Raw genomic sequence first — 10,738 nt, 5'->3', positions numbered from 1 at the left:
CCACTGCGCCACCAGGGAAGCCCCTCCCTATCTATTTTAAATATAGCAGTGTGTACATGTCAATCCCAAATTCCCAGTCTATCCCTCCACCCCCACCCTTTCCCCCCGGTTACCATAAATTTGTTCTCTAAGCCTGTTTCTTTTAAATAAGTTCATTTTTATCATTTTTTTTTGATTCCTCATATAAGCGGTATCATATGATACTTGTCTTTCTCTGATTTACTTCGCTTAGTATGGTAATCTTCAGGTCCATCCATGTTGCTGCAAATTGTGAAATAACATTTTCACACACACATATATAGAATATGTGTGTGATATTTGAATACGCTCTAAAGAAAGGTAGCAAAGTAGGGGGAGGAGGACAGCAGGGACGGCATAGGGAGGAACACACAGGATTCTGCAGTGTGGTGAGTTCACGGGTGTTTATTATTAGCCTTCATTATTTAATACCTTTTGCATGTATTAATATATAATAAAACAGCAAGTATGAGTTACGCTTTAATGTAAAATTGTGCCTATATAACACAAACTTTTAAAAAATGGCCTAGAGATGGTAGAAAATATGTTTTGAGAATTGAGTTTCACGCAACTAAGGCCGGAAATCTACATTGGAAAGCGGCACCATCTGTTTCTTCAGGCCAACTTTTCCAGGTGGTACTTGGAAAAACTGACGGATGACAGAGCACTGGGTAAACTCACACTATTATGAAATCGTGAGTAAAATAACTTGTGCTTCTATAAAACTCAAGCACCAAAAAATCAGGAGGCTCACAAGGTGAGCAGAAGAATTCCCAGAACCGCAGTTTCCACATTGTTTCATCACCCTACCAGTAAAAACCCTCTCGGAGATGTTGCCTCTTCGAAAAGACTGTTTTCCTATTCCAAAATGGCGGCTCCGGCGCCAGAACTTAGGTATAGCGCATGTCCGGAAGTTACGCAACCCCATAAGGTAGCGCGCCCCTATCCGTGGGGAGAATTTCCGCCATTTTTGAAAATCGGGGAGGTGCAGGGCCGAGTGTCGCCGCTGCTGCGATGGCAGCTTTTGCTGTGGAACCCCAGGTGCCCACGTTAGGTGAGTAAAAAACTGCTTTTCCTCCCTAGCACTGCAGTGCACACTGTAATCTTGGAAGCGGGCAAGCCTGAAACGCAGTAGTCATAGGGCTCTCGTCTGCTAATTTCAGCCGCAGAGGGGCAGCCTCTGGCTCGCACCCAACTTCTTAGTCCGCCCCCTACTCGAGGAGTCTATACCCAGCCGCTACCAAGGCGGCTCCGGGAAAATTCGGGCCCCGAGGAGGGCGAAGAAACGGCGGTCTTGTGGTGACTAAGCTGTTTTGTGCCCCCATACGCCGGAGCCAGACCTATCCATACCTGGGACTCCGCCAGCGCGGGAGACGTGATGCTAGGTTCCGGGATCCGGGGAAGCGTTGGTGGGAAGGAACTCACCTGTGAACACCTGGCTGGGCAGTGCCCTGGAGTGTGGTTACCTTTCACCGCTGTTTGGTCACCTAGGCTTCTAGTTCCTGTTTGATTCCTTCCTTCTCCCGGGCTTTGCAGAAGAAATCTGTTTTTAAGGGAAGCTTGAATTGTGCGACATTTAATTAACCAGGTGATGCAGCCATTGAGATATTAGCCTTAATAGGAAGCCAGGAGTTGGCTCGATTCCCCCCGCCTTTATCTTGGGAAAATGACTAAGTGTTGTAGGAGGTCTTTTCCTCTAATCGGTCACGTCATGATTTTTTTTAAAAAAATTCATTACCATTATTTAATGGGGGGGGCATTGCTGAGATGTGTTGTCTTCAGAAAATCTTGCCAAGTTAGCAGGATGTCGATTTTTGTGTGTGTGTGTCTGCTGAGTTTTGGGATTTGTGAGAACCGTTGAATATCTTAGAACAGAAGATAAATCGTCTACTGTCATAGAGGTGTATTTGAAAGTTCGCTTACAACTTTATGAGTTTGAAAGGAGAGCAAGCAGGATATGTATCTGTAGAATGAGTTTTATTAGAGTTGAAGGATATATAATGCTTGCCATGTTTTGTGCAAAATAAGTTTGAGAATAGAGTAACTTGTTTTAGCATTAGTTATAAAAAAACTAAGTGCATAATATCAACAGAGATACTCAGCTACATTTAAAGTTGGTCTAAGTATTATGTCTTGTATTATTTTAGAGGTCAAAAAACTTTTCATTTCCAGTTAAAAAGTTTTCTACTCAACAAAAACATTTTGGAGTGTATGTTTTTTTGGGTTACAAATATGAATAAACCTCTGGTCAGAAATCTGACATTAGTTGTATTAATTGTTCAAGTCCACATATTGCAGATATTCCAGACGAGGAATAAATATTTTCCCAGCACCTAATGGTACAGTAAAACTAATGGTTACTTCAACAAACAATGCTAGCTGAGTAAGACACCGTACTTAACATGTTAGGAGTACAGGACTGAAGTGGAATTTAAGACTTGCCAGATCCATTGGTATAGCTCTCTAAGTGAAAGGGTTGGGTGGTAAGTGACAGTTGAGTTAAGAGCCCTTTGTGCCCTCCTCACTCTGCTGCTTTCTACTGTATCACAATATACATTCGGATGTGTCAGAAATTTTCTTGACTTTATTATTACTATACTTGCCATATATGTATTTTTTTTTCTTTTGGGGCTGGGAGAGTGAAGGTAGTTGGTGGTACCTAAAGCTTTGTAATACATTTATTACTATGGGTTTATAAATATATGGTCATAATATGCTTTTGTTTAGACTTTTGGTTTGATTTTAGTGGTATGTTCTTTGGAAATATGTAATAGTACTGTGGTAACATCATAACTAGCACTTCGAAGTAATTACAATGTAATATAGCTCTTCACGCCTTATTTCAGTATTTGCTTTATTCTTTTCCTGAATTTCTTTTCCTTTTTCCTTTTTGATGTGTTTGCATTGTTAATATCTAGGTCTACTATGATTAGAAATAAGAGGAAGAGTAAATAATTGACAGCATTTGGATAGCAAGAAACACATTTTTGAGGCTGTTTAGAAGTTAAGCAATAGTTAATAAAGGTAATATAAATAACATACCAAATGTTTGACCTTTCTTAGTACCATGAATCACATTCAGCCTTGTCATATAGTTGAAAAATTAAATTTTCATAAGCAGAAATTGCAAATTCTACATGTACACATCAGTCCCTCAGGTTTGGCTATTGTAAGATACTATTAGAATAATAATAAATAATATTTGGTGAATACTTACTGTGTATTAGGCACTTGAGATAAGTGCTTTACTTGCTGTAAGTCTAATCAAAGCTCTGTGGGTGGGTACTACAGTTATGTCCATTTTGCTGAGACTGGAACCGAGGTCTCTTGACTCCAGAGCCCGTGTTTTCCTTACTGGGCTATTTTGTTCTGAAATTAGAGGAAGTTATAGCTTCCTTATTTTCATAGTTGGAATAATAATAATACTTACCCTATAAATTGTGAAAAAAAATTTTGAATTGATGATTGTGAAGTATCAGTTCTTAAGTTGGTTTTATGTTGGGGAGACTTTTATTGGTTTTCCTAACTTTAAAATGAATGGTTTTAAAAATGACCCAAAACATAACCTTTCCAAATCTTTTCAATGTCATTCTTAATTGGTATGCTAATCATCACATTATTTCATATGTGCTTTAATGTGTGCGTGATTACACTTTTATTACAAAAATGACTGACAGTTGTATATGGGGAAAGAAAAACGGGACATACAGCACGCTAAACCTATTGTGTTTGATTTGCTTAGACTTTGTGTAGCTAGTGCACCTTGTTCTTGTTTTCGGTTGTTACATAGTAGAAGCTGATCCAGAAATGGAAAGAAGTTATTCTTTATGTATTAGGGTTTTTTTTTTTTTTAGATAATAAGCTAAAATTTTAAAATTTAAAAGTAGGTGTTGATTCTTAAATCTGTGAAGTAATGTAAACAAAAACAGCTGTCAAATATTATTTGGTTAATACAAAACGTTTCACATTTTTCTAGAAATAATTTTTATTGGTTTTTAAAATTATAAAATTAACTATGGTTCTGTAATACTTAACAGTTTTGATTAAATTCTCAAAATTGTTTATGCTGCATTCTTGCATCTTTTTGTTAGATATTGTTACATTAAAGTCCTTTCTTTGTATTTTTTTATTTTCTGATTCATTTAGGATCTGAACCAATGATGCTGGGTTCACCCACGTCTCCAAAGCCAGGGGTTAATGCCCAGTTCCTACCTGGATTTTTAATGGGGGATTTGCCAGCTCCAGTGACTCCACAACCTCGATCAATTAGTGGCCCTTCGGTAGGAGTAATGGAAATGAGATCACCTTTACTTGCAGGTAGGTAAATTGCTTAAAATAGTTTTATAGTACTATCAATACATGTACAAGAATTTTTAAAAGGGTAGTGGTGCAGCGTTCACCCTCAAACCACATTTATTTAAAAAAATTAAGCAGTGTCTCTATTTTTTATTTTAAGATTATTGGAATAGAGGTGTAAGCAATATGTTACTATAATTCCAAGAACCACTCACTAAAAATATGTATACTACATTTTATTCAATCTAAGATGCCATTGATTGTAAAACTCACCGTTATTATTTATTTATTTTTTTGGTGGTACGCGGGCCTCTCACTGTTGTGGCCTCTCCTGTTGCGGAGCACAGGCTCCGGACGCGCAGGCTCAGCGGCCATGGCTCACGGGCCCAGCTGCTCCGCGGCATGTGGGATCTTCCCGGACTGGGGCAAGAACCCGTGTCCCCTGCATCAGCAGGCGGTCTCTCAAACACTGCGCCACCAGGGAAGCCCAAACTCACCATTATTTTAAGTACCGCTAAGAAAGAAAAACACTAAATATGATACAACACCATTTGCCAATTTTTGTAAATTATCCCTGTTTCAGAGATGTTAAAGTGTGTGTGTGTGGGGGGGGAGGGGAATATGGTCGTTTAACTTCAGCTGAATTCAACTTAAATAATTCATCTTAAATATAATAATAGCAAATAGTCAAAAGAAGTGTCATTTGAAAATCTGTAGATATGAATTCTACTTCTAGTCATAGTGAATTAAGAGTCTCGCTTATAGTGTGTTTAGTGAAAGGACTTACTCCACAAACTATGATTTGCAGTTGTAGCACAAAATGTTATGTAAATAAAACATATCTTTTACAGGACTCTTTTAGCAAACAAATATTGGAAAAGCTAACTTGGAAGTTTTGACTGTGAGTAGTGAGAGCTACAAAAATGGTTGAATTCCAAATGTGAGCTAATATCCTTTTAATAGATGTTTAAATGAACATTCTTCTTACTTTAATTGTCCTTAAGGTATTATTTTGGTTAAAGTGGTTTATTATCACTTTTTTTTTTTTTTTAGGATTGATCAGGGAGAATTATAAATTATATTTGAAGTGATTCACTTAAGAATGTTATTCTAGACAGATTTTTGTTTTTTACATATTTCAAGTGTATTATTTTATTACCGTAGCTACCATATATTGAGTGTTTATGAGTCAGGCAGTATGCTAAGCATTTTATATGTTATTTTCATTCTTTTATCAGTCTTAAAGGGTAGTTAGTAGTATCCTCCAAAAGAGGAAACTGAGGCTAAATGCAGTACAGAACTTGCTGAAGCTCACTGGCTAGTGACAGCAGGAGGTTAAAGCCCAGGTCAGTCTTCTTCTATAGCCTGTGCTGTAATCTAAATACCTTATGCTGTACTGTCTAGGCTCAGACATTAGTCTTGCAGAGGGCCTGGACTGCTTCGATACTTGGCATTGTTGATTCTCTGACTTAACAAAGATCCCTTTGTATCCCCCAAAGTTGGTCCTTTTCCTGTATGTTTATTATGTACTTAAATATATTTCTACTGTGAGAAACATGAATAGGAATTTGACAGTCAAATTCCACATTAGGAGATCATATTCAAGTATATACAAACTGGAGCTATTCAAGTGAGAAATAGGATCAAATTTTGTATTGAAATGTTAAGCATCTTGTAGAGAAAACAAAGTTGCATGTGTTTACTAAAAGCTAAAATCTCTGTTTACTTATTCTGGAACCTTTTATTCAAAGTGCAGTCTATGGATCACCAACATTGGCGTCACTGGGAGCTTGTTAGAATTCATAGTCTCAGACTCCATCTCACATGATCTGAGACATAACCTGAATTTTAACAAGATGCCCAGGTGATTCTTCTGTGTATTAAGATTTGAGAAGTGCTGGGAAACAGGAATTTAAGTCATTATTTTAAAAATATTAATTTAAAAGATCTTACCAGAAAGTTGGAGGATTTCTTTATTTTCTCACCTGTTTATATTTTTTGTACATTGTTAGGTGGGTCACCACCACAGCCAGTTGTACCAGCTCATAAAGATAAAAGTGGAGCTCCACCAGTTAGAAGTATATATGATGACATTTCCAGCCCAGGACTTGGATCAACACCTTTAACTTCAAGAAGACAGGTGATACACATATCCTCATTCAGGACCATACATATCCTTATTTCATGTTTTTATGTGGTTATACAGGGAGGGTCAGTAATTTGAAGTGTTTGCCTGAGGTCTGTTTTAGTGTAACTCTATTGCACAGAATAAGCATTAGGGACAGTTATCCTAGAGTCTAATTAAATTGTGTTTATCATGAAATGTACTTAAAAATGTAATAGAACTTAGATAATTTTCTCGTATAGATAATTCTGTGGTTTTTAAAGGTGTGCCTATTCACCTGTCCATGCCCCCAACCTCCTTAATAAACATGTAGAAATGGGGCTTCCCTGGTGGCGCAGTGGTTGAGATTCCGCCTGCCGATGCAGGGGACATGGGTTCTTGCCCCGGTCTGGGAAGATCCCACATGCCGCGGAGCGGCTAGGCCCATGAGCCATGGCCGCTGAGCCTGCGCGTCCGGAGCCTGTGCTCCGCAACAGGAGAGGCCACAACAGTGAGAGGCCTGCATGCTGCCAAAAAAACACAAAAAACCAAAAAACAAACCAAAAAAAACCCATATAGAAATGATTACCATTTAAATTGTTCATTGTTTAAAAAGTTCAATATTTATACATAATTTTGTGAAAGAACAAGTGAAGATTCAGGGTTTATCAGATCTAAGGCACCTTGTAATGATTTGAGGTCTTTATTTTAGGGATGGTTTTATTAATATAAGACCAATATCCTTTTAGAGCTGTGTTCACTGTTTACTTATTTTACTGAAAACGCTTCCTCCTGCATGTTTATGAGCTGATGGTTTAGTGTGTTCCTGGTGTTGATGTTCTGATGGTGATGTTAAATTTTGGTTGGTGTAGATGTAGGTGTTCTGATGGTGTTATTTTCAGTCAGATTATACAAGGTAGAGATTCTCTGTTTTAATGGTACTGATAGCACAAAAAAGTATGTAATACTTATGAAGTACCTACAGTGCACATGGCCTGATCTTATAACTTCTCATGTATTGTTTCATTTAATCCTCACAATGAATCTGTGAGGTAGCTCTTATGAGCTTTATTTTATCATTGAGGAAACTAGGACATCGAAAGCCTAAGTAATTTGTCAAGGGTAAGGCAGCTAGTCCAGCAGAGCTAGATTTTAAACCTAGCAATCTTGAATCTAGAGCCAGTGTTTACAAGAGCAATATTCTGCTAATACATACTGCTGTGATTACTCTTGATTGTCAGTTGAAAGGTAGTGTGGATATTTCTTTTAAGTAGGAAGTTTAGTAGCTTTTATAGTCAGAAGTTTTCTCTCCTATTACTATTATGCCTAGAAGGATATGTGAACAAAGTGTATCAGCTAAACTGGTAAGTTCTTTGTATAACAACATTTCTGCTGTTTGATTTGGAGAAATATTTTATGGCCTTTCCCTAAATCAAATATAGCATATTTGTTGGCAGGTTTAAGAAAAGTAGAAATATCTTTCAGTAAATTTTGATTATAGGCTTGATATGCATGGCATACTAGGCCTGTTTGTCAAGCAAGGCAAAATTAATTCATTGTGTTAAACAGATTACTTTCTTTTTCCAACACTTCTACACGTGCCCTCCTGTCGAGTGTAGTAGCTACTAGCCAAGTGTGGCTGTTGACACTTGAAATGTGGCTAGTCCTATACTGAATTGAGATATACATGCGTACTATAAAATTAACAACTGCTTGTGTGGCTTGTGTTATATGTGTACAGTGATGTTATAAACTTAAATATGTCCAGAATATTCTGGTCTGGAGTATTTTTCTAAAGGTTGATAGATAAATCTGCTGTTTAGTTTGATATGAGGATCTCTGGCTTATAAGTTTATGCCAGTTTTCATTACTTCTCTCAATATATGAAAAGATAGGTAGTTCATAGTTATTGCTATGTTCAAAATGTTTAAAAATCTTGTGGGTCATAATTTGTAGAGAAAGTTCTTGATTTGAAAGTTGGTAAGAATATTATTAAAGTCCAAATTAGTTTTGCCGCCAGACACTTCGGTCAACCTCTCTCTAATCAGGAAAGAAGTTATCATTAAGAATTGAACAATGCATTTTGTATCCCACCTAACAATCTCTCAGCATTTGGTCTGGTTACTGGATAATAGCCAGATTTTAGATTTTCTTAGTTTAGTCAGAATCTGTTAAAAAAATTTTTTCTCTATATGGTTACTTCTAGAGAAAGAGTCTGTTTCTCATTCTGGATTAGATATTTCTGTTTTTGTTTATAGAAGGACTTTTAACTACTTTAATCTCTAATTTTCTCACATTTAAAGGAATTAGTCTTTGTTACTTTCTACTAGTAAAGGCAGAGATATGCTGTCTTTTACTGTGTAGACTGATTTGAATCTATAGTATTTCATGGTTTGTAAATGTCAATTTAGAAATATAGTTTTGCCATCTTTCTATTTTTCAATGTGAACTTGATGATTTGAGGAATCACCATTATCTCTGTCATTTCAAATACTGTATCTTAGGAACTAAAAACAAATAGCAGTGTTACTGTCTACTAAAAATAATGTCTTTTTACCTAATGCAAGTTTTCTTATATTAAACATATAATATGCTAACAAGTCTGGCATTTTAGATTAATACTGTTCAGCTTAAAAAAAGAAAACAACTTAGTACTCTTCAATTGTGAGCTAATAGGCATTTCCAATACCTGGTAGACATTCAGTTGTCTGTTGAATGTAGTTTTTCAACACTTATTGTGTTATGGTTAGAACTTTGCATTTTTACTTTAACACTTTCTTCTGTTTTCACATAGGCAAACATTTCAGTAATGCAGGGTCCTCTTGTCGGAGTTATGACAACTACTCCTGGAACAGGTAAGCAATGCCTTTTAACACCAATGACTATTCTTTACTCTTTGAATGAAGATAATATAAGACCTTTGTTGGTCATTGCCAAAATTTTGTCTTATATTTCAAACTTGGAGACTTTCTCAAATGTCAATAACTTCCTTCAGCAAGGAAATATTTATTTGTATATTATTCTTTTCTGAACTTATAGATAAGATGTGATATTTTACTGAAAAATATTAAAAATTTTAAAAATTATGTATTTAATAGTGTCTCCTGAATTGTTAAAAACTGTAATTTTAAAAAAAGTAGTTGCAATTGAGAAGAAGAAGAATTCAGAGCCTGAATAATAAAGATGTTTTGAGAGATATTAGTGTGTAGCTATAAATCTAAATGTCATTGACTACAAACAGCCACTGATTATATCTCATTTTTCTTTAAGATTAATGGTTTTTTAATCACGGTTAGCATCATCATAAGCACAGCTCTTCTAACATATTTATATATTTATAATCTATCAAATGTTCATTCAGTACATATTTGAGCACATAACCTAGTATCAGGCCTTGGGAAACTGAACAAAATAGATAATCTTTGCCTTTATGGAGCTTACATTTATTTATAGAATTCACATTTATAAGTAAAATAGTTTGTTAGAAGGTAATGTATTTTATGGAGGAAAATTAAACAGCAAAGGGAAGTAGGGAGTGAGGGCTTATATTAACTAAGGTAGTGTATTAGTTTTCTTTTGCTGCCATAACATATTACCACAAATTTAAAAGTGGCTTAAACAGTTCAGTGTACTGTTTTACAGTTCTGGAGGTGAGAAATCTGAAATGGGTCTCAGTGGGCTAAAATCAGGGCATTGGTAGGCTATCTTAATTTATGGAGGCTCTAGGGAAGAATCTGTTTTCTGCCTTTTCCATCTTCTAGAGGCTGCCCACATTTGTTTGTGGTCCCCTTCCTCCATCTTTAAAGCCAGAAACATTGTATCTCTGACCATTCTTCTGCAGTCAAGTCTCCCTCTCTCTCTTTTAAGGACTCTTGTGAATACTTGGAGCCCTTCTGGATAATCCAGGATAATCTCCCTATTTTAAGGTCAGCTGATTAGCAATCTTAACATCTGCAACGTTAATTCTCCTTTGCCATGTAATGTAACACTCCCAGGTTCCAGGGATAAGGACATGGACATCTTGGGGTGAGGGGAAGCATTATTCTGCTTACTACAAATAGTTATAGGAAAAGTAACATTTGCTTAAAAACATTTAGGGCAAGTTTTCTAAACAGAGGAGATAGCAAGTACAAAGATACTGAGGTGGGATTGTGTCTGGGGTGTTCAAACAAGTATAAAGAAGTTACTGTGAAATGGAGTGAGTGAGGGGGCGAATAATAGGAGATGAGGTCAGAGAGGTAATGTGGGCTGATGCAACAAGGCTTTGTAGGTCATCATAACAGTCGGTCTTTACCCAGAAAAGGTGGAAAAAAATAGGAT

At 36.4% G+C, this 10,738-nt stretch overlaps 1 protein-coding gene across 1 annotated transcript in view; it reads left to right on the top strand.

Annotated features, from left to right (window-relative positions):
• Window positions 1-980: 980 nt before the first annotated feature.
• NUP35 (nucleoporin 35) overlaps window positions 981-10,738 on the top strand; it is a 36,480-nt gene continuing 26,722 nt past the window's right edge. Inside the window, exons 1-4 of the mRNA XM_060106186.1 lie at window positions 981-1,072; window positions 4,165-4,335; window positions 6,327-6,454; window positions 9,213-9,273. Coding sequence (XP_059962169.1) covers window positions 1,033-1,072; window positions 4,165-4,335; window positions 6,327-6,454; window positions 9,213-9,273 — 400 coding nt within the window. The 5' untranslated portion in view covers window positions 981-1,032. The remainder of the gene's footprint in view (window positions 1,073-4,164; window positions 4,336-6,326; window positions 6,455-9,212; window positions 9,274-10,738) is intronic.

Source organism: Mesoplodon densirostris, chromosome 8 (genome assembly GCF_025265405.1).
Source record: "Mesoplodon densirostris isolate mMesDen1 chromosome 8, mMesDen1 primary haplotype, whole genome shotgun sequence".
Taxonomy (NCBI): Eukaryota; Metazoa; Chordata; class Mammalia; order Artiodactyla; family Ziphiidae; genus Mesoplodon; species Mesoplodon densirostris.
This window is presented reverse-complemented; position numbering and strand designations above follow the sequence as displayed.